The 24044-nt window shown below is 41.7% G+C and overlaps 3 protein-coding genes across 3 annotated transcripts; 1 reads left to right on the top strand and 2 right to left on the bottom strand.

Annotated features, from left to right (window-relative positions):
• The first annotated feature begins 5954 nt into the window (after positions 1–5954).
• cmss1 (cms1 ribosomal small subunit homolog) lies at positions 5955–23854 on the top strand. Its single transcript, XM_061286385.1, has 10 exons — positions 5955–6107; positions 20270–20415; positions 20726–20791; positions 20853–20991; positions 21060–21119; positions 21244–21346; positions 21427–21487; positions 21727–21814; positions 21886–21974; positions 23569–23854. The coding sequence occupies exons 1-10, from the start codon at positions 6059–6061 to the stop codon at positions 23650–23652; spliced, it is 885 nt and encodes a 294-aa protein (XP_061142369.1). The 5' UTR covers positions 5955–6058; the 3' UTR covers positions 23653–23854.
• On the bottom strand, positions 7599–12326 carry LOC133159418 (filamin A-interacting protein 1-like). The gene is made up of 2 exons (XM_061286381.1): positions 11335–12326; positions 7599–10409 (listed from the first exon to the last, which is right to left on the bottom strand). Exon 2 carries the CDS (start codon positions 10157–10159, stop codon positions 7832–7834), a length of 2328 nt encoding a protein of 775 aa, XP_061142365.1. The 5' UTR covers positions 10160–10409; positions 11335–12326; the 3' UTR covers positions 7599–7831.
• Positions 15818–19602, bottom strand: LOC133159422 (filamin A-interacting protein 1-like). The gene is made up of 3 exons (XM_061286386.1): positions 19382–19602; positions 16275–16503; positions 15818–16157 (listed from the first exon to the last, which is right to left on the bottom strand). The coding sequence occupies exons 2-3, from the start codon at positions 16383–16385 to the stop codon at positions 15954–15956; spliced, it is 315 nt and encodes a 104-aa protein (XP_061142370.1). The 5' UTR covers positions 16386–16503; positions 19382–19602; the 3' UTR covers positions 15818–15953.
• Positions 23855–24044: the final 190 nt, after the last annotated feature.

Below are 24044 nucleotides of genomic sequence, written 5' to 3' on the forward strand. Positions count from 1 at the left end.
TTTCCATGCCAATATTTCACAAAACAGAATAACGCTGCCCAGGGGAGTTGTGCTGACAGCAAACTCTTGACAGTAAATCAACGACGTTGCCTCGAATGCTTCAAGACGCAAGGATCAATTCCAGAAAAATCGCATCATGTCCATCTCGCCTCCTGCGACGTAACATCATTTGATCCATTTGTTCTGCATAAATTCAACAGCATAACATTCGAGAACACAGCGTTGGAGGTTTGTAACATGAACATTTGATTGGTGAAAATGCCAACTGCTGAGCAGCAATCGATGGGTGGTGACCTTTGAGACATTTGGACTACTCACAACCTGACTTCGAGTCAGTAAAATTCAGACTGAGCACTCGCAACAAACCCCGATGCATACAGAGGACCTGAAATAAAATTGCTCCAAAACTTTTCAAATCTTTCACTTTTACTTCTAGATCATGTGTTTTTATAGGTGTCATTAGTCTTTCTAAAACATTTGAACAGTTTGTACTAGTCTCTGATTTCAAAACAAGTTTGTTTTGTAGCCTATACCATATATAGAAGACGTTGACAATCATAATGGCCCTCCGAGGGGAATTATGACTAAGATGCGGCCCGTGACAAAAATGAGTTTGACACGCCTGTTGTGGATTATATCTTTGGTTAGTCAGTCAGACAATTAGTTGGCCAGTTGCTTCCATTTATTAGTTTGGTTAATTTTACTAGGTGAGTGTATTAGATATGCACTGCAGGTTGTTTGTCTGTTTTTTGGTGGGTCATTAGTTAGCTCATTGGATTGCACCGGGTATAACTGCAAATAGTTTGTTAGGTCGGCACAGGGTAAATATGGCTGGTCGTTAGTTAGATGCAGCTAGAATAGTTGCAGTAAGTTGTTTCTTCCTCAGTCAGTGTTGAAGACTGTCCCTAACTCAGTGCTTCTCAAATAGTGGGGCGCGCCCCCCTTGGGGGGCGCGGTGCTATTCCTGGGGGGGCGCGTGTGACCCTGGGGAACAGGCGTTTTTTTTGGCAGTACTAGAATAAAGTGTAATTGCGAATCTTCACAGCAGGGGGCAGTGTTACTTCTGTGACGTTTGCGACAGTACAACATTTTACGACTTACAAGACAAGTTAGGATAGTCACGGTGGGGAAGGGGGGGCGCGAATAGTTTTCTTCTTGCTAGGGGGGGGCGTAACAGAAAATAATTGAGAAGCACTGCCCTAACTGGTTTTCGAGGACCCAAGTGCGGAGAAGCAGGGAGGCAAGACTGCGGGAACATGAGTGAAAATATTTTGATATAAAAATTCAAACAAGGTGCATTCGCATTACCGAAAATAAGAAATGTACAATTTAAAGTAGCAAACAGATTTCCTCCAACTTCTATATCTTTGTGCCGTCACGTGACTGGATCATTATGCATTGTTGTTGTTTAGCAGATATTTGTATTCAAACAGACAGCCCTTATATTATCCCGACCCGCTCCCATTATCCGAAGTTATTCCAAATGCATTGCTTTTAAAGCCAGTTAAGCTGTTTTCTCGGCTATAAGATGCCTGCATCAGCACTAAGTTGAGTGTGGCGGGGGGGGAGCAGCTGCAAACTCTTCTTTCTTCAGGGTCACCGTCCCGAATTGAGGATGCAGCTTCTGTCTAAGTTAACTTTGAGTGACCCCGCGTTGTTTTGAAGCGCCAGCACATCATTTGAGGACCCTTGTTTGGACACGGGGCTCTAACCCTCTACACTGTCATTGCGCTTTCCCAGCACTTTGCGGCGTGGCCTTAAAGCATCCATCAGGTGCAGCCTGACCCATGTGTCTCGACAGTTGGTGGGGTTGACATTAAACGGGAACTACGGCGTAACAATGCCTGCCCTGGAAATGCCTTCTGGCTTACCTCTAACACCCCTGGCATGTCTGCAAAGTCTTGTGGAACTGCTCCATCCGGATGCACACAGATATACCATCCTTTTCCAATATTTGTAATTGCAAAACCCTGTTTACCCATTTATGTCGTGGCTGTTACAATATCTATCAATACGGGTAAAGCTTACCCGCTGGAACGAGCTTTTGCTGATGCTAAGTTCCAGTGCTGTCCTCTGGATGTTCTTTCCCAGGCTTTGCACAAATACCTGCTTTAGGATTCTGTTTTCATCGGTGGTGGCAGACCTTCCGCTGAATGGTTTGTGCTTCATTGGAGCTGTGTGGCTTCCATTAAGCTTCTCATACTTGTGCTGCCAAGCAACAATTTTGCAATGCTGTTTCACCGTCATTGAGTGAGCCATGGGCAAGTGAACGATATGCTTACAAAAACTCCTGAGCTGCCAAAGGCCGATGACCTCACGTCTGAATGACTGACTAAAATGACTAGAGCAAAAAAAAAAAGAAAGTGTGTTATGACTTTTGGGAAGATTAATGCGAATCAACGGATACTGTCGTGATATTTCAGACCTCTTTGTGACATATCTATACTGCAAATGGGCATAATGTTACTTGATGTACTTGAATCTCAAATCAATGTCAGCGGAGGAGAGACGTAAATAACAAAGCTACGGTTTACAGGAGGCGCAAAGAAGAAACAAATATTTGCCAAGCGTTTGAAATGCAACCAATCTATGTGCAGGTCAGGCCGGGCCAGATGCTCATGAATACAGTTAAGTTGTGGAGATGCAGGATGTTATGAGAGGTGAAGTTTTGAAAAGCTCAAGGTCACTTCCTGTTTATTCCAATGCGCCGACGAGCTCGCCCCCCCATCTGCTCTCATTGTGGCAAGCCAACATGACAGCCACAATTTTAATATATATTTTTTTCCAAGTCTATAGTTGTTATTATATTATTTTATCATCAAACCATGGATGGAGTTTATTTTATTTTTAAGAGCAGGTCAGCATGCAGGGAGGCAAGTCATCGTCTCTCGATACATAATTTAAGCTTTAAAGACTATAAAAAGCAGTTATTATTTAATTAGGCACAAAAATAATCTCTTTAGGGAAACGCTTGTTAATGTCAGCGCACCTCTACTTTTAAGTAAAAATGAAAGCACACACCAAAAGACGAATTTGAAAAGTTGTCATCCAACTTTGTGTTATCATAGTGTAATTGTGGCAACCGATGGGCCATAAGAGAGCACATGCAATTCCAAAAACACCGAAAGTAAAATCTCAAAATCTGTCAAAACGTTCATTTTTTGTGTCTCAAACAGTGGTTTTCCATAGATGTCTTTTATGAAGATTTATATTCCATAATATGACAACATTTTGGCTCTGGAACATTTTTCTCGGCATCTCACAATTTTGATGAATCTTTGTCTGCCTCTCCCTAAATAACTCCAAATCATGCATGATAAAAGAATTCAAGATAGCTATGACCACTTTTTGGATGGTCAAACATGAGTTAGATTACTGTGAGTTATCATTATTAATATGCTTCAGGAAAGTACAGCTGGGTAAAAGTACAACAGCCTCATTGGAGAAACTATCAATCCCTGACACAGTTTTAAATTGATCGATCACTTAGTAGTTGTTGGTAAAATAAAAAAAAAATGGCCGATAATCAGCAAAACGCCAAATATCGGCCTCGATCATCGGCCCAGCTGATAATCAGTCTATCATGATAATTGTTCATAGACTCCTCTCCCTATCTGCAGTTGCGTAAATAAATTCACCCTGCTGCTATAATAAGCATCTATTTGATGATTGCATCACATTTCTTCATAAATTTAGTAAGGCCCGTGGCATAAATTCATATTTTGGGAGCTTTTCAAAAGGATTCTGTTTTTCTCGCTTCCATTGTCACTTCTTTTTTTTTTTTTTTTTTTTAACAACACAAAAGTGACTCTAAAAATACATCTTTGTGATGGGGGCGAAGAGCAACAGCTGCTTACAAGAAAATAAACACATTAAATGTGAGACCGCGGTGTGCAATTAGAGTCACAACCAAACATCTGTCAGCCTATAAGGACAATTTATATTCTATTATCACAACTTTTTCCCCTTGCACACTAAGTATGTTTAATTTACATCATTGGGAGCCGAGCTGTTAATTTTTTGTTCCTGTTGTTGTTGTAAATGAGATTATCGCTACACTAGTGCGGCTGCGGAGGTGCTTGGTTTCCTAAAATGTCCTCTCAGGGATTAATAACATCTTATCGAATCAGACCGTATACAGCAGCATTATCTTACTTTTTATCTAGTGCGGCTGGCTGCTCTGACGGAACAGGCAGACAATGAAAGAGCAGAGATTGTAAACATCCAGACCTAATCTGGTGTCTTCAGATCAGTGAGCATCTAAAGAACGCCACAGGTCTTTTTGCTATGGATTTTTGTTTGATTTTGCACCACAGAAAGGAAACACAAAATAATATAATTACCACAGGAAATGTGAGCAGGTGGTAAAGTAGCAATAAGAGTGGCACAGGTGGCTGTCCTGGCTGTTCAGCATAATCTCTTTTTTTTTTCTTTTTTTTTTTTAAAGAGTTTTGGCTACGTCACAAAATCAGACGTGCAAACTCACCTTCCAAGGACGTCTCATCTGAGTTATTATTACTAAATACATTAATCCCTCATTTATTGTGAGAGACGAAACCTGCAAAGTAGTGATGTTTCCTCCTTAAACGTATTTCTTTTCTATTATTAAACATATTTTTATACTATTAAACATATTTTAAACACACACAGAAAGAGAAAGAGTCAGAGAGACAACAAACACAACTAGATGTTATGCTTTCGGCCCCCAGAAGAAACCGAAAATGGTGGATGAGTACTTAAAAGAAAACACAAAAATCAAAGGTTATGGCCAAATTTACAAAATCAAATCAACATTTTTGTTGACAAACTTTACACAAACATATCAAAGTATTCGTGATAATGACATTATATAAGGTTAATTATTTGATTAGGTTTCAAGTGGATTGTATTTAGGTATTAAATACTAACATAATTAAACCCCACACAAATCTTAATATGGGAATATAAGCCCCCGGGCCACTTTGTACAGGGAGAGTTGAGCACCAAGGTCAAAAAGGTTAAGAACCACTTCACTACTCCATCTTGTCTAGCGAGGACCATCCTTTAAAAAAAGTTTGATTTATAGTGTCGCCCCCTGCTGGCAGAAAGAATGCTGAACAAATAGAGTACATACAAATATTGTTAATTCATTCATTCATTCATCGTCCGTACGCTTATCCTCACAAGGGTCGCGGGCGGTGTTGAGCCTATCCGAGCTGAATTACTGCATAATTTATCCTTGCTTTGTTCTTGATGAGTTTTTATCTCGGCAAGGATAACGCACATCAAATCTCTTATGTATATATTATCATAATTAGGCTTGGTTTTTTTGGAGGGGGCAGAGGGTGCTTTAATCAAACATCGCATTCACCCCCCCCGCAAAAGAAATGTAATTAGTGTAATTTAAACACCAAATACATGCAGTATGCAATTGCTGTGGGAGGCTCTCTCCTCTACTACAGCTGCACCAGAGGGGCACGGTTCCAAACACGTCCTCAGCCTGCTCCTCTCATCTCAAAGTTGGAAAATATTCCCAAACTAACTAGAGGATAGAGTGTCAAAAACATTTTTTAAATGCACATACGTAAATGTGATTCTTATGCGATGAGGCCTTATTTCTAGTGTAACCAAAATAAGAGAATACAGATCAACAGAAAGGGATTTTATTATCACTGAAATATTGCATTGAATTATCAAACTATCACAAATACTTTGTGTGTATTAAAAAAAATTAAATGTCTGTTTATGCCATGTTACATTTTTAAACGAGGTTAAGTGGTTAAGCAACGCACTGTTGGTGAACACACCCCTTACTGACAATCTCAGCGTTTGTTTCCTTTTGCTTTCTGTACAAACTCGTTGAAATCAGGAGACGCCGTGAAAGTTTTAGCAATGTAAATCGGGTTGTTGTCAAACTCCCTGTGTGTGTTGCCTTTTTACACTTTAGTTTCTAAATCACAGCTTGTCCTCATGATTTTTTGTTTCGTTTAGCAACGTGCGGCTTGTGAACGCACCCACGGCCAGCTCACACATCCGTTCATTTGATTGGATACGCCATCCGAAACGTCATCGTGTAAAAATGGGGGACGATTTGGGAGACGAGTGGTGGGAGCATGGCCGTGAATCAGGTAAAATGTTACTTTTTAATGTATTATAGTGTATTATGTGTCTAAAAACATGCGTCTACGTGTCTTCTGTGCATGACGAATTGGTGCCTCGTGTGTGATCGTTGTTAGTTGTTGCTCACTGTAAGCTAGCTTTAGCCATTCAACACTTGCTGGTAAGTACTAAATAGTGATTATTTACACATTAATAATAACAACACATTATTACAACTGAGCCAGCAAAGATAGAAAGATGTTGGCACACTTGTGTGCAACGCTTCCCTTACTTGGGGCAGGTAAACATGTGTGAGAGAGTAAACACGTGTGCACATACCCATGTCATATAAAGTTAGACAGATTTCGTATATACATTGTAACTTTACCTTTATGTTTTTGCTCATGTAGCTTTCCTCCAAACAGTCTGTAACATTAATGGCTTCTTTATACACGCGTGATGGAACGCAGGACTTTCCAACGTCTGTTGCTTGCCAATCGCAGTTCATAGTCTGGTCGACAGAGTGCAGCCACACACTCCGGTGGTTTTTTAATATGTTCAGCCTGGTAGAACAAGCGCTTATCTGCATGGAAATTGATGGATGAACAAGAAAACCAATAACTATGATGTAATTATTTTAGGTAATGTGTAATCAAATTATAGTATATATTATAAAAGTGTGAAATTAATTTAAGGGGTCAGCTAAAAGTTGAACGCACTGTTTCTGTAAAACGGTGTCACTTCCACACTACATACTTTTTAAAATTTGGTAAATGGACTGCTGTATTTGTGTTGATCACTCCATAAAGAAGAACTCAAACACCCAGAATTCTTGACTATATTTGTTGTATGTGCCCCCACTAGTCTAAACATGGGATTCTGGTTAATATTGTGTTTGTGGAAAGATGAGTTAAGCAGCAAAACGTACCCATTTTTATCCACCTTTTGCTGTCGACTGAAAATCACAGTTGACAGGTGACAACCAATCACGTCTCAACTTCAGAAAACCGGTGAGCTGTGATTGGTTAAGAGTTTGGGATTTGTTTTTGGTTTTTACGATATCAATCAATTAATCAATTAAAAACTACAGAAGAGGATTAGGGCCAGTGAAGAAAAAAGAAAAGGGGGAGTGTGACAGGATTCTGACTTTTTATCTCAGAATTCTGACTTTAAATTGAGAATTCCCACTTTAAACTTTAAAGTGAGAATTCTCATTTTAAAGTCAGAACTTTAAAGTGTGAATCCTCACTTTAAAGTTAGAATTTTGAGAATAAAGTCAGAATTTTGACTTTAAAGTCAATGTGTTCTATTTTTTTTCTTGGTTTTGAAAAACATTGAAATATGCCTTAGCCACTTATGCTAGGTTGCTGACAATATTTAATACTGATAATAGTGTTTGTTTATGATTTGTTCCTAAAATGTCACACTTTTTATTGTACTTTTCACGAAATAAGTAACAATTTTTGACAACGCATGGTGACAATTTAACCAGGTTAGCAAGTGAAAGAAATGTCCACACATTTACAGATAGGATATTTTACTGCAGTTGATTTGTGTCATTCTTATACAAGCAGTAGAAACAAGTCATACAAAATGTTATTTGGTTAAGAAATATTAGGTCAAGTGTATTGTAGCAAACTATGGCGTGTCCAAAAAACATGTATTGATTTAATTGCAAAGTCTCAGGGGGTGGGGGAATAAAACAGAATGTCAATTGGCCGGAGATATTCCCACATTTTTGAACTGGCCAGTGCTACATAGGGGAGTGTGAGGCGGGAGATGTAGCAGGCGATATGGTAATGCTACTGGTAATCTTGCCCACACCTTTGACATGGCAGCCATTTGCGAGTACTTGAGTCCTCTGCTCATGTCGAAGGTAGTACGGCCCGACAGGCGGCGGCATGCCATGAGATGGGAGATATGGGTTCCCCAGGTGAATGTGGATCTTGTTGTCTTCTGTGGTGATGATGCTGGGACTGGAGTCAGGGCTACCGGAGCACACGTGGTGCCAGCTGTTCTGCCGCTCGGGAGTCTTGCAGAAGGCGCCCTGGCTCTCGATGTCGGTTGGCTCCGGCGAACATGTCCTGACTGTCAAAATCTGGATCGGAAGGTCGGGAGTTGCAGAGCGGGATGAATTTGGACTCATCACTCGAGAGACGGGCGTCCCGTTAAGCAGGGAGATTGTGCGGTCAGGACTCGAGGGTGGCGATTTATTCTGGATGATGGTGATTCTTTGGTTTGGCGTGTTTCCGCCAGATGGGATGAAGGCTGTGCTGGTGTAGGAGCCGGAGGCGTCCGTCGTGGGGCTGCTGATCTCAAGCGTGGCCGTGTTGAGAATGTGATGAGGCGTTACCTTGATTTGTAGTGGCTGCCCCGGTGTGTGCCTCAGCATCATCACGTCCCCGTTCGCTTGGTGCACATTTACTCCGTTGGCTGCGTGGCCTCTGTTTTGGCTCACCATGTTGTTGGCACTGTTCAAGCTGTTCAGGTTGCTGACGAGAGTTGAGCCCCGGCAGTCGATGACTTCGATGTTGTGGTTCGGATCCTCGTCGTTGTGTTTCTGGCCAAATGTTGCGGGCAGTTGGCAGTCCGTAGACAAGTCGGCCGCTGGCTCGGTTTGGACCTCCTTGGTGGGGCGATAATGCTCTTCGTTCCCACCTGGCGCAAGATTCTTTAAGCATCTGTATCTGTCGAGTTCGCCGCTCAAGTCTTTCATCTCTCGAGCGAGCTCCCGGTTCCTGGCTTCTTGTTGCATTAACTTACCCTGCAGCGCCGAGTGATCTGTCTGGACCCTGCTGATGGATTCTTCTGTGCCCATCAGCTGCTGGAGTTGCTCCTTCAGGGCACTGACCTCTCTCGTGAGCAGCCTGGACTTGACTTGCTCCTTCTGGAGACGACAAAGTAGAAGATGTTCCTGGTTTACATCCTGCTTTTCTGCCTGCTTGTATCCGGAAAGCTCCTTTTTGGCCACCTCAAGCTCCCGGAGTAGAGACTTGGACTTGATCTGTTCCTCCTTGAATCTCTTTTCCAGAGACTCGTAGTCATCCTCTACTTTCATCAATTCTTTCTCCATCATCTCCTTGTCCTGCAGTCTTTTTTGTAGCCTCTCCAGCTCCCATGTGAGTTGTTTGGCTTTATTCTCTTCCATTTGGCACCAAGGAGCGTTGTTGCTCGAGCCTTGGGTGTACTTCTCTTCCTTTTCTCTCCTGTTCTCCAAAACTTGTAATCTCTTTCTCATAGTGACCATTTTACTCTCGAGCTCCATGTTTCTCTGCTGCTCCACTGCGAGCTGTGTTTGTAACTCATTCCTTTCCTTCGCTATGCCTGTTATTTTTTCTTCGACATCTGATTTTGAGCTCTGTGCCTCTTCCTCAAAAGTCCCCGCGGGGTTTTTTAACCCCCTCCTGCCGAGTTTTCTCTCAGCTTCCTGCAGTCTCTCCGACATGGTCTTTCTGTCTTCCACCAAGGCGGCTGTCAGAGACCTGAGCGTGGCCAGGTCATGTCTGATCGCCACCTCGCTTTTCTGCAGTTGGCCCTCACTCGTCTCCAACTCTCTCAGTTTGACCTTCAGGGAGTCCACCTCACCTGAGAGCATCTTGCTGACGTTTGTCTCTCTTTCCAAGGTCTCCCGCAGATTGCAACACTCTTGTTTGCTTTTGCCCAAAGTCTCCTCTATGCGGTCCAATTCACTAATTCTCCCATTGAGCCTATTGACCTCATCCTTCAGGCTCGAGCAGTTTGTCGTCTCCCTTACCAGTCTGCAGTCCAGATCCCGACACTGGTCCCTCATGCGGATAAGTTCCTCATCCTTCCCTTCCATCTCCACCACCCTTCTCCTCAGTACCTCCACTTCCGACAACGAGCTTGGCTGTCGAGCTCCTCGATCGCCGGTCTGCTGCAGCTCCTTGTCCTTTTCCCTTGCAGAACCGTCTCGTTTCTCCTCTATCTGACGACCAAGGCTTGCGTGTTGCTGCCTAAGTGGCTGACTTCTAGCTGCCTCGTCGGTGAGTTGAGCTGTCATAGCGTGATGGGAGCGATGGGCGTTTGTGTATGAATTGTGTCGCTCCACCTTAGGATGCATCGAATTTGGCCGCGGTCTCTGTTTCGCTTCACCGGCCTCCTGGTCGATACTTTCCGTGATCACGCTCGGTTCTTTCACATGACACCAGTGTTCCTCCAACAGGTTCTCCAAACTCTGATACCCCTTTACAAGCAGCAGCGCAAAAGCCTTCAGGCCGTTCAGCTCCTCTTGAAGAAGCGATATGTCTCTCTTTCTGATGGTCTCCTTTAACTCCTGGTATTGTCGTTCCTTTACAATCAGGAGCTTCAGTCTGTGGAGAGTTGGGGGGGGGGGGGGGGGGGGGGGAGAGCATTAGTTATGTCCGAAGAATGCCTTTGAATGAGTTTACAGTGTAACTCTGTATTACATTCATCAAGGACATGAGGTAATGTTTAAACTTCCTCACTCTCTGGCCATGGCTGATAAACACAAACGATTTCCCTTTATGGCTTGTTTAGAACATAAACATTTATTTAATCCGGAGGAGAACGGAATCATTTTCCTCTCCTTATCCAAGAACATAGAACATTTTGTTCCCTCCCACGTACCAACCTGTAAACCCTAACACATGTCGCGGTGTCATTGGTGTAAGTATTGTCGTCCGTGTGGTCTTAGGCGCTGTGATTTACGATGTTTTCACAAGCGCGGCAGATGGTTCCTTGTGTGTGGCGTTTGTTAATTAAGAATTTTCTTTACACACCAGTACCTTTTAAAACATCCCCCCCCCCCCCCCCCCCCCTTGTGCCCTGCAAATAGACGCGGGGCTCTGAAAGACACGCATTCCCGGTGAGTCACAGACAATTACGTACCAACTGCGACTTTTAAACTAGCCCGATCCAAGCTAGATTTATTCTTCTGCTTCTGCAGAACCGATATTATTCTTAACTTTATTGGCAGTGCGTGTCCATTTCAGATTTGTATCCCTTTATATTTTAGTACTGTCATATTTTATTGATATGTCTCCGTTCCCAAAACACAGTTTGATTGTAAAACGTTCCAGATGACTCCAAAGTACTTTTCTGTTCTGGATTTAGGCTTGAAATAATTGCGGTATGTACGGTAATGGTAAATAATGGTCTTTTAGTAGCAGGAAGGTAATTCAGAGGTCTATTAACTCAGCGGCAGCCGCTCTCAAAGTGACAATCGAACTTTTAAAGCACAAGAACAAATTGCTCAAATCTTCCAAATAGTCCTACCTGCCGTCCTGTGTCACTTTCCTTCCAAATCCTCCGAGATTAGTTGGCCTCAAATCTTTCACCTCTCCCTTCCCGGAGATCCCAGTGATGTGGACATTCCATGCGGAAAACCAAACATTATGAGAAGTGCTCTGCGCATGGACTCTTTCTCGCAGTCAGTGGCACCCATTACATCATCGGCCAGTCCTTATATGGTTATAGCCGAGACTGCTGTGTGTGTGTGGATGTGTGTGTCAGGTATTCCTCATGCTCTGGGACCATAAATCTGTCAACACGCTGTGGAGGCCATGCTTTTGGTGACAAAGAGAATCTTGGTCATGTGAATTGTAAGGTTGAGATTGTGGTTATAGTTAGGGTTAAGTCTCCAGGAAAGTTTAGAATGTCGTCTGAAGTGATGGAAATACGATCGTGTGTGTGTGTGTGTGTGTGTGTGTGCGAGTGTGTGTTAGTGCTAGTGTGTTTTTACTGGAGTTGAGCCCATTCCACATGAGCTCATTGTGTAGCCATGCCAAAGAGGCTAATGGGAAGGACAGAATGTGTTGGCATGTCCAAAGAGCTGCAGTTCATCTAAGCAAGTGTGTGTGTGTCCGTGTGTGTGTGCACATGTGTTTTTCCCGCATATGTTTTAAAAAGCGGCATTTTTTTTATTCTGTCCTAGCGGTTTTTGCTCGGGGCCCGATAACCTGACTGTGAGATGACATCATCACTTCATCGGTTCACAATTGCATCCATATGGTTTTCTCTCTTTCTTTCCGCCTCCCCCCCGAAAGCCCTTAATACATCTCTCATTCAGCAAGTCGCAGCTTTTTATTGGCTGAAATTATGAAATGGTCAACCGCAGTTTTCACTTGGCGGCGTCATCGGTGTCCTGTTGTTTGTCGAGTGTGCAGCGCATCTTTCGGCTCAGGCGCGGGAGGGCAATTGACGAAAAGCAGCGACGCGTTCGTCATATCCTGCATAAGTCACGTCTGACGACAACCCGAAACGGAAAATTTCAGTTTTGCTAAATCACCGCAACACTGCCAATAGTCATAGATAAACAATCTGCGGGACTTTTTCTTTTTACAGATATTAACGACAGGTCATCATGAAACATTTAGGTATTAACTTTTCAGGGGGGGGAATTTCCCAACTGTGAATTTCCCAACTGTGAATGTTTGGCTTTAAATCCTCGCCAGCTTTGAATGGTAAAAATGTATCAATTTATATTTGCCTTAGCTAGCATAACATATCGAAAAGAAAATCTCACTATTTTTAAGTTGTGTGCTTTGGCAAAATTTCCAGCATTTTTTTTTTAGTTTGTTAGGATCCTGTTGTTCGTGTAATTAATTGTTGATGAACTGCATTTTGAAGCAGTCGACGGAAAAATAGAAGCGCACCACTCGACCCTGAACGAGTTTGCCGTTTTAAAAAAAGGCAATGTGATGTCATCTTACCGAATGTTGTACGACGGTCACAAATCTAATTGATGGGTCATGTTCTCGTATTCCATAAGGGAACGCTCATTCGCCATATGCAGTATTTACCGTCGTTTTTAACTCGTTCGATTTTTTTCCGCTATGCCCACCAAAGGCTGGACGTTGAATGTCGCTCGTGTCGCGAAAGGTGAGCGACCTCCGCATTCCGATCCAGACGCCCACGACTCTTGCTGCAGAGTTCTCAAAGTCCTTGTTCCCATCGCAGACCTGACATCTGCAGCGCTCGTCCTCAATTACAAGCATGAGGCCATCCCGCAAAGACCTTTCCAAAAAAGGCTTCAAGCGTTGAATGATATGGCCCCATGTACCATGACAACCGAATGTCCTATTTTCATCTAGGGGTGTAATTTCACCAAAAAAAAAAATATTTTTTTAGCTTCTGCCTCTGACAAATGAGGCACAGCCAAACTTATGTGCCGTAGATCCTCAAATTGTTGCCTCTGATGTAGTGCCGGTAAATTTAACAAAGCACAAAAGAACCACAAAAACATCTCTCTCTGTCAAAGTCCTTTTTTTTATTTTATTTTTTCCAAACAGGGCTTTTAATGTTTCTCCCATACTTTTCAGAATAGCAGGGTTTATTCTCTGGCGGGAAAAAAGCCATGAGAAGAAACAAAAACAAAAACATCTAAGCATTGAAAAAGTTTGGTGTGGGTTCTTGGTGAAGTTATGGTGAGTTTTTAACAAATTGCTAAAATCGTCGATTCGGGGTTGTTACATCGCTAAAATGAGTAATGATCTATCAATTGTTGATTGCAGTCAATGCAGATGAGTTTAAAGAAACTTTTCTTGCAAAAGTAAGATGCTTTTCCTTACGGGATACGTTTTTTTTTAAACTTTTTTTAAGGAAGGGGTTAAGTCTACAGTTAATGAACTGAAGTGAAGACTCAAGTGTACGTACGGCGCACACATGAGAGTGTTTAATGTCAAGGAAGCCGTCGCCCGATGACAGACCATGACCATATGAAACGTGCGTAATCCGATGGCAAGTGGCCGGAACAACCGCGTTGTTTCATTGCAACGTGCACGTGACATGCAACAGGGATCAGAGAACTGCGTAAGAGATGATCCGCAATAACTGGAATAAATTCACCGTACAGTTTGCATCTCGTATGGGTCGTCTGTTTTGCACATGGCTGTCGGCGGAACTTCAAAAAGGACAAATACAAAAGCTGTGATGAATGTTTCGGTTTAGAAGAAACAAACAGAAGCGGATTGAGAGATTTTTTTGAAGGGTTTGATGTGTGACGTTTTGAATAATTGGGGCGTCCAAACGAGCATTGAAGAAGTTTCGAAAATAAATTAAGGACAGGTGGTCTCACCTTGCGATTTCAGTGCATTATTTTTATTTTATTATTCCCAGCATAGTGCTCTAATTCAGATTTGTGCGATTTTTAGATCTGCTGGAATCGAAACATCTGGCATTATTAACTGATTGCCCAATCACATTTTTATTCAACCACTGACACTGGCAGGCAGCGGCGGTGCATATTTGAAAGAGACTTGTGCAATCAGTAACAAAGTAGATTAAATTATATTTGAAAATGGTATGGTTTTTGAACGTCATGTTTGGCCAACTCAAGTGTTAGGCAGGAGGTGTCAGTTTCTGAAAGGACATTTTATGTGTGTTTTATGCGGCATGATTATTTTTGGTCTTAAATTGCAACGTTCTCTTCTGGCCGCTCACTTTAATTGTTTGCGCTCTTACCAACAACGCGGGCTACACTTCCAAAAATCCTCCATAATTAGATTACAGAGTCAGTGGACTGTGACGGTAGCAGAGCCAGCATGGGCCTCAAATAGAATTGCTACACCGGACCTAGCCATACCCACTGGCCTACCCCCGCCAACAGACCAAGCCATAGCCACAGGCCACATCTGAATGCAGTCGTTATTCGGAACGGGAAACGTTTCAACTCCCATCAATTTTTACCCCATTTGCTTCAGAAGAGGTACTGGCTGACCAAGGTGCCAAAAGTATTCGGTACGTGTAATCACATGTTTGTGTTTACAAGCGGGGTCCAACCGAGTCCAGGCTGCAGTGGAGGAACTTTAAATAAGCCTTTTGGACGAGTTTGGGCCAAAAGGGCTCACGTGTACGTCGGAAAGTCCAGATGTTTTTTTGTAGTGTGCTGCAACGCTTAAATCACTGTACAACTTTCATACCAAGAGGAAGAGGATGGATATGAACTCAAGTTAAGAACACAATTACATCACGTTGAATTTGAGCTGGAGTCTGTTGGGTTTCTTATGGCATACAGTACTCTGCCACTCTTCTTGGTTTTTGCTTTAGCAATGCTGTCATGACCATCTGTAACTACCGTGTGAGTCAGATGGAGACAGCTTTTAATGTTCAAGTGGAAAAAATAATGGCACGTCAGATTTTTTATCTGTCCACCTGGTCGATAGCCATATAGGTACTTCATCACTAATAATTGAGCGATGGTTATAAATATAAATAAAGATTGTATACATTATTTTATAAATATTATTTTTAAAGGAACCATGTCATGCTAAATCAACTTTTGGAGCCTTGCTACTCATTCCCGTTTCCGTGTTGTGCCTGCATCAATGTAGAAATTGAATTGAACGTGAAATCCATTCATTTTCTTTGAGAATGGGTTTTGCGTAATCCCGTACGTCTTAATATGAACACGGACTAACCTCTCTCGGTCATCCTCCAGTAGCGCTATAACGCTCTTATACTTTTGAAAGAAATCCCAGTGGTTTCTCGGCCGCTCTTCATTTCTGCTAACAGCATCTCTGTGAGCGTTTGATACCTCAAGAAGCTCCTCCCTCCTCTTGTTTGACCTTTTGCGGGACTGTATGAAAATAATGAGATGCAACAAGAATCCAAGAAAAGCATGATAGAGTGAACATGACAAGAATGGGATTAAATTTGTGAAAGATTAGGGTTAGTTTGGTTTCTATTTCTATTGCCTCAGTAACGGCGGAAGATCATGACGAAAAGTGCTCTCAATCAAGTGAAACCAAAACAATCCAGATGGGTTGCAAAATCATTACGGTATAATTGCTTTGCCGGCAGTACAGAATTACTCAACGTGCAGTGAAGCAGCAGTAATTAATCCGCTTTTGTCAGATGGTGCTATGTTCACCTCATTAAATTTGATTACCGACTCTCTACGGTGTCTCGTTTCTTCTTATTGGTACCTCGGCAGTCGCTGTTTTGCACATATCCTCAAGGTAGTCCTGTTGTCGCCATCGCAGCCAGTCCCCGTGCAGGGAACGTAACGCCTCATCCAGTCCAATAAAACCGTAGTGGGCCTTCAATAGAGCCGAGTCTGTGTTCTGTGTTTTCAGCACTGCAATGACTTCATCTCTCGCCTGGCGTGACGGAGCAGCACAACAATGAGTTTACTCAATTGTTCCGAGTACTTTATGGGGCTCACGAGACATGTTCTACATTTGGCTAAATCCAAAAACTTTCCACAGTTATCCCACCTGAAGCTCTCCCTCCAGAACACTGAGCAGGAACAACATGTCGTCACGGGAAAGATCTTCTCTCAAACGTTTCCTCTCGCGCTTGCATCTCTTGTCTTCCCGGTTATTCATCTGAAATGAGATCTTGCTACGTTTGGATTTAAAAAAAAAAAAAACTGTACGTTGTTTTTCTTGGGATCCACTTAATTCCAATGAGCTTGCACGTTACTTTCATGAGTGGGATGGATTTCTAGGAGGAACAGAAGAGGATAATCTACGTTTAGCTTTTTTTTTTTTCTTCTTTTCTTTTTTTTTTTTTTTAAATCATTTGACTGAAGTCCAAGGACGATAAAACGACAGCAGGCCATTATGACAGACTGTGTTATCGGTTTTGCAGATAATTCGATGAAAAATGGTCCCCCAAAAGACTTTTCTGGCCATGACGTACTTGACGATCTATAGTTCCAAGCAGATGACCTCTGAACCAAGACTGATTGCAAAGTGAACTGTAACTGAATCCATCTAATGGGTTGAGGTTTCGATCAGAATGTTTTCTCCACCTCCTAATGGAATATCAATCTAAATAACTCTTGTACCTTTAATTGAACTCTAAACTTGGTTATTGTTTCTGTTTCATGACTTGATCGGTCTTGTCTCTCGTTCCATGTTTGCTTTTAAGAAAATTCCACAAAGACTATGGATCATTTGTCCACAACATCCCCACTTGATGATGACCCGCCTTTATAAACAGTTGACTACTTTGCATATCTAATTATTTCAAGTTTATCTTTCGTGCTTTTTATACCACTAGTCCGTAAACCAGACCTTTCCTGTTCACATTCTTGCGACCAAGAAGAGGGTGATGTCACTTTTGTTTGTCGCGACGGATTTTTTCTCGTGTCGCAACAATTATGACTAAATTGGAATTTCAGAAAACTTCATTCTTGCAAAACAAATTCAACCGAAATTTCTCCAAATATGGTTTGTGTGGTTTTTTTTTTCTTTTTGCCCTTAGGTGGTCTGTTCATTATTGTGCCCAGGCCAACAAATCACATGGCAGGCATTGGAGTTGGAAAGCCAAACAATGACTGCTTGCCGCTTCCATAATGTAATAAATATGCTCAACATTTTTAGGCTCTGATGTAAACTGTCCTCTGAGAAGTTTTCTTTTTTTTTTCTTCTCTCTCCTCTCTAATAAGAGTTCTTTGACGGAAGGTTGTGAAATTCTGTTAGCTATTTTGTGTCCTTCTCTCACAACACACACACACACCCTGCTAAGATGTTAGATTCCACAATTATTACATCACTGCTGGAAATATGATTCATATGATTGCTGTCACTTGAGGGCTTACCAATGTACCATGTGGCAATGAAAATGAGTTCTTCAGAAGATAAAAAAGCATGGAATGAAATTTAATGGGAGGAATCCATCACATGAGTTCATATTAGATCAAGTGTAAGTCTTATCTCTGATGAGCAGCTCAGTTTCACTACTCTGAAATGTGATTTTAGACATTTCTATTTCGACTATCCCAAAATAGCCAACCCGAACCGTTCCACTTTTTAACACCCTTTTGAAGGGATAGCAGCTGCATTTTTTTTTTTCGTGTTTCCGTCACGGCTGCAGCGCTATATGGTCAACACGAATAGTCTTTTTTTTGTTCATACAAACCATACATGCCCCCCCCCCCTTTTTTTTTCTGTGAAGGCATCACATCATGAATCTTCTCACAAGACGAGCAGCAACAGCCACAAAAGACTAAGGCTTTAATACTGATGATGAACAGTCCCAAAGTATCCATTTATTATTGAAAGCCACACTCAACAGTCGCTTTCCATATGGCCGACAACCGTAGCAACAGAAGCAACATGCAGTTTTAAATCTGGCATTGTCAACGGGAGCCATCTGTATTTCTAGATTTTTTTATTTTGCTTTGTCCTATTGCCTCGGAGGGATGATGCGGTGGTCGCCTTGACAGCTGGCTAGTTTTAGCCGAGTCTTGGTGTTAAGAGTATAATTTGGAATACACAACGCGTAGTCTACAAAGATTATCCGTAGCATCAATAATGGTCAATGCAGAATTACGGTAAGCGTGTAAGCATTGCTCCTACAAATCTGCTTACCCACGTAATCACCAATAATTGTTGTAGATACAAGGATAGCACTTTAAGCCGCAAAAGCTATTTGTCTGGAATACCACGCAAAAACAAAAGGTGATTTTCTGTAAACAGTCGATTGGCATTTTATCCATTTGTCATCATTGACTGCCCATTAAAATCAATGACCTCTATTGATGGAGCGGTCAAAAATGACAAGGCAAGAGGCAGCTTCTCGACTTCCTCCACTCCCATTGATTTGCTGTTATCTGATCCTATTGCTCAGAGGGTGAGGGGCTTGTTGGAGACTGACTGTCTTGGAGTTGTTGTTTTTGCACTTTAGTGTTCTACACTAGTTTTTTTTATGTGTCTAATAGTTTGCTTTCCAACTGATGTCGTGTAAATAGGTGGTTGACACAATGACCAAAAAATATATACCTAGTATAAATAATATTCCCTGTAGTCAAATGTACCACTTTAAAAAACAGTGTCAAATTCCTACCCATAATTATTTTCTAATTAGTTGCTTGTCAATGACACCCAGAGCTAAGTTTTAGACTTTTTTTTTAATATAAATAACATTGATGATTGATTTTACACACAATCAACCAAAGACTTTCCCATCATTAGTTTTACTTTTTAAATATTGGCTTGTTAATTTCTCTCATAAGTGTAGACAAAGGGCCAACGTTAGTTGCATTTAATTGTAAATAATATTAATTAAGCATTCATTTTCGCCATTGTCAATAAAGACGGTCTTTCATAATTGATATAGAAAATATGTATTTTTCAAATAATGTCATACGCTAGTTTAGTACGGAACTCCGGATTCAGATTTTTTATTTTTTTTATCAACTAATGCAACATTTGCTCCAGAATACACAACATTTTACACATAAATTTGCTCTGATTCTTTTGAACTTCAACTTATAAATGTCACGCACAATGAAAAAAAAAAATCATGCAAAATTAAGGTGACTAAAAATAGCATAATTATTAGTAATTCAGTGCTATCAAGCAAAAAGACTTACATGCAAGGCAGGTGTATCATTTGTCGCGGATGTATAATGTAAGCTTTTATTGGTGACCCTTCACGCTCTTCGATGTGTCGACATCTGAGTGTCCTCAAATCAACCTCACTGCCGTGAGGCAATTACTGGGCTTCTTCGATCAATAGAGGACGAATGGGGTGGGGGTTCAACTGATTGGAGTCCCATTCTGGACTAATGACACTCGATGAGTCTGGCTGTGATGGAGTGAAAAAAGGGTGGAACCATGTCTGGACAGAAAGCAAACAGGCAGCCAAAAGTGATTGCGAACTATAATCCTGCGCTCATCTTTTGTCATTTTCTTCTGCACACCTCTGACATTAATGAGCCCGGCAAAGAAAAAAAAAAAAAAAACACACAAGCAGGCGGTCATAATGATGGATGCCATGATACTACTAATGCTTTTGGGGATGGAGAAATTAGAGGACAAAGATGAGAGTCAAATGTGAATTGATGGTTACTATTCACTCATCCAGCCACAACATTAGGTACATCTGAACCATCTAATTCTATTTGAATCGTACTTCTGGAGCTGGACTCAAATTCATAGACATGGATGTTTTTGCTTTTATTTTATTCATCCTATGCTTGGTTATAATGATGGTCAGAAATTTAACATGAGGCTTCCTTTTCTCTCCCGCTGTTCTTTCATTCATGTATTCAATCGCTCGAGCCAATCTGAAAAGAAGAGCCATTTAGAAGACTAACAAAGGCTTTGTTTTAGGTTGAGGGAGATTGATTTAAAAATATTTCGCACCGTGTCATCCTGATAGATAATTCCCCCCCCACTTATGTATGTATCTTAACTGCGTCATGGTATATAACTTACCATTTAAATGTAACACCTTTTTCCTTATCTTTGTATAACAGACAACGCCGAGGTGGATGGGGAGGCTGAAAAGGGGAAAAGCAAGACCAAATCAATAAAAGGAAAGCCAAATGTAGCAAATAACGCAAAGAAGAGGAAGAAGCTCACGGAAAAAACGGTGCCGGCCAAGAAGAAAAAGAATGAGAAGGTATTTCTACAAAACATCTTTTCAAACAATGTAATTATTTGTACGCAAAACGCTTCTCGGCCAAATGATCAAATGAAAGCCGATAATGCTGTGTGAGCAGTGAGATTATTTTCCACAATTCTTCAAGACTCAATGATTGAAGAAGGCATGAAAAGAAATTCGGGTGCCGTTTTACATTGAAACCCAAACGGTTCCAAATCAGCCAAGCGTGACATCACTACAAATAAAAACCTTCTATCAACTAAAATCCCTAGTCCTGTCTTCACTTGACTACTTTGCTGTCAAGTTCACCACATCTGTGTTGCGTCAGGCGTCAAACATTCCGAAGCAGAAGAACGAGAGGGAAACATCAACCAAATCACCCAGAACGCGAAAGGTAGGCCAAACCAGTGTTGCTCACGACCAAGGCCGAGGTCATAGTTCAACTGCATTTCCAGAGGAAGAAGAAAACCATTACGGATGTGTTGGCCGCCTCTGACCCCAAACCGGGCTGTCCTGCAGACCTTCAGAACCTCCTCACACGCTACTTCTCAGACAAGCGCTCTGTGATCGAGCAAGAGGAGCTCAAACTGCAAGGTGAGTCATTCGCATGTTGACCTTTTGCCATCTTGAGATTTCTCCCGCCTTTTTTTTTTTTCTTCCAGCTTCTTGCTTCCTGGCCTGCAATGACCTGACACACACCCTCTCATCCTATTTGAAGCACAGTGAGTGTCATTGTTCACATTCTTGCTGTCATAGTAATTTACAAAAATAGGGTCCAAGTGAAATGCCGATGGTTGCAGCAGGGCCGTTGTGCTTTTAATTTTTTCCCCCTTCTTCTTCCATCAGTTTGTCCCAAATGGGCAAAGGTTCAGAGACAACACACAGTAAAAAGATCGGTAGTGCTGCTCATCGTCTGTAGCTCTGCCCTCCGTGCCCTCGAGCTGATAAAGTAAGACGTTTCATTTCTTTGCCTCCCATAATCCAACCAAAGGTTGAGTATGATTGTTTCATTTCTTATTTCTTTCAAAGGCAACTGACAACATTCAAGGGTGAAGCCAAGGCCGTAAAGCTTTTTGCAAAACACATCAAGGTTGTACCATTTCAGTGCGAGTGAATGTTCTAGATTAGGGGTGGAAACTCTTGTCGTATCTGCAGCAAGCATTTGTAGTTTTCTTTTATTAAAATTTCACAGTTTTAGAAATGCATGCGAGTCAAATACTGCAGCAGGCTGTGTCTGGCCCGCGGGCCTTAGGTTTCCCACCCTTGCTCGAGGATGGTTTCAGTATGAGAAGTAACACTGGTGCTTGTGTGTTTCGGTGTCGTGCGAAGATTGAGGAGCAGGTGAAGCTGCTGCAAAAGGGAGTCGTTCATATCGGAGTCGGCACTCCTTGTAGGATCAGTGCTCTTATTCACCAAGGTAACTGCATACTTAAAAAATAAAAATAAAAAAAAGAAACATTCAAGTCATTTATTTCTCTCTTTCTTTAGATGGATTGGACTTGCAGGCATTGCGTTTTCTGGTTCTGGACTGGAACTGGAGAGACAAGAAGTGCAGGAGGATGATGGACATTCCTGAGGTGATCTACCGCCACCTGTTGGCACAATATTACATTGTACACATTCTGTGAGTTTGTAGAGCAGGGGTTTTCAACTGGTTTTGTGCAAAGGACCACCATGATAATCAAGAAGCAACTCTGGGAGCACTGCTTTGACGGAGTATTATTTTAATTTGCACCGCAGGAGGATAAACCGATACAGGCGATTTATTTGTATCTGAATGTCTATTTTGGGAATCTCTGCTACATTTGACCTCATTTGGATGGGTAAATGATTCACAAAACTAGCTGGAAACTAGATCAAGTCTGAATCATAAATCAATTTTATTTTAAAAATGTTAGTTATTTTCCAATTTCTCGGACCACCTCACATACCGCCACAGACCACCAGAGGGCCGCGGACCACCGGTTGACAATCCCTGTTGTAGAGAATTCAACTTTTATGATATTTTTCACTTTATTGTTATTCTTCTGGGTCTTTATTATTTGTTATCTTTGTGCGGTAGATCCTAACTACAGGCACTCAGACTTCCACCCACACATTTTTTGAAGACTCAAATTTACAGAACTTTTAATTCCCAAAAACGATGCTTCTATTTTATGTGGGCACGCACGTGCAAGCGCCGGTACAAGCAAGGCAGAGAGCGAGAACTACCACCGTCTGTAGTCTTGCCAACTTAGCAATGTTTTCGTTCTCTTTAGTGACCTTCTTATTTATGGGGCACACAACGACCACTCCAACAAAGGAAATGTGAATAAAATAGAATAGAAAGCTTTTTATCGTCAACTTCTGCGGTGCAGATGCAGCGAAATTGTGGTCATGAAAACATAAAAGACAGCCAATAATAAAATTATAATGACAAGCATAATACATTTTGCTCGCCTCGAGGATTTCTCGATCCCCGCGCCCACGGCTTCGTGACAGAGCGGCTGACCTCATCGCATCACTACCCTGGCTGCAGAGAAGGGGCAAATTGCCAGTTTAGGGATGCAAGTGGGGTCTAATGGACAGAGTAACCATTGCCGACTTATTGTTGTCACAGTATTGTCTGGGTAAACCTACCCATCTCCTCCAGCTAACTTAGTACATGTGTTCGAAATAAAAGCTGAGTTGGAACGCTGAACAAAATGGCCGGCGCGCCGCAGAGCGATCAAGTACAAACACGATAAAATGAACAAGTGTGTGTATCTTTGTCAACCTGACGATACAACACCTACCTTGATATATAATGTCACAGTACGATACTTTGATATGATTTCATACAATTTTGCCTGATGCTATATGGTACAATAATATACTGTATGGCCTTACTGCTCCATAGATTAGTTTGAACACATCTGTTTAAGCAAAAAAATAGAAATGTGCTTATAGTATAAAGAGTTGATTGCACTGTTGCGCCCCCCTAGTGCCAGGGAGGAGTGTTTTTTTTAATATCGGTACATATCTTGGTGTCGATATTTTCAGTTCTAAGAACGTTTTCCAAGTCTCTCATAGGAAGGTTATCCAGAATGCAGCCAGTGGTTGCATTTATTTTTTTGAGCTTTTGATTCATACTTTTGCACAATTGTAAACATATTTTCCAACTGTTTCTCCTTTTTTTTTTCCCTCCCCCAGATCAAACTGGATGTCTTTAAGCTGTTGGAGAGCTGCATCCTCGACAGATGCAAAGCAGATAAAGTGAAAATTGGACTGTTTTAACTCAAGATTGTCAACTTGACTCTTAGCTAATGATTTACACAACACGCTTACGCGTTCAAAGCTTTGCCCTGCGGCATCTTGCTCTTTTGTTTGCCCACGCTGTGCTTTTTACTCTTGTCAGGGGGGGTGTAAAAATGTGCGACATTGTTTGTTCAACAAAATGTTTTGGCGAGATGTTTTCAATAAATTGACCGTGAAGTGATGACATGTTTGTTTCCAGCGATATTTAAAAGGAAGTCTCTCCTGCTGAGTCTCATGTCATTGATTAGTTCCAAATAAAAAAATCCCCACAAGTTTTTTTTTTTTGGAGGATACAAACCTAACTCTAAATAGATGTCCTCAATAGCTATATGAGGATTACAGAAATTCAGATTGTACCGTATGTGTTGTCC

This window comes from Syngnathus typhle, linkage group LG9, assembly GCF_033458585.1.
Source record: "Syngnathus typhle isolate RoL2023-S1 ecotype Sweden linkage group LG9, RoL_Styp_1.0, whole genome shotgun sequence".
NCBI classification, from domain to species: Eukaryota; Metazoa; Chordata; class Actinopteri; order Syngnathiformes; family Syngnathidae; genus Syngnathus; species Syngnathus typhle.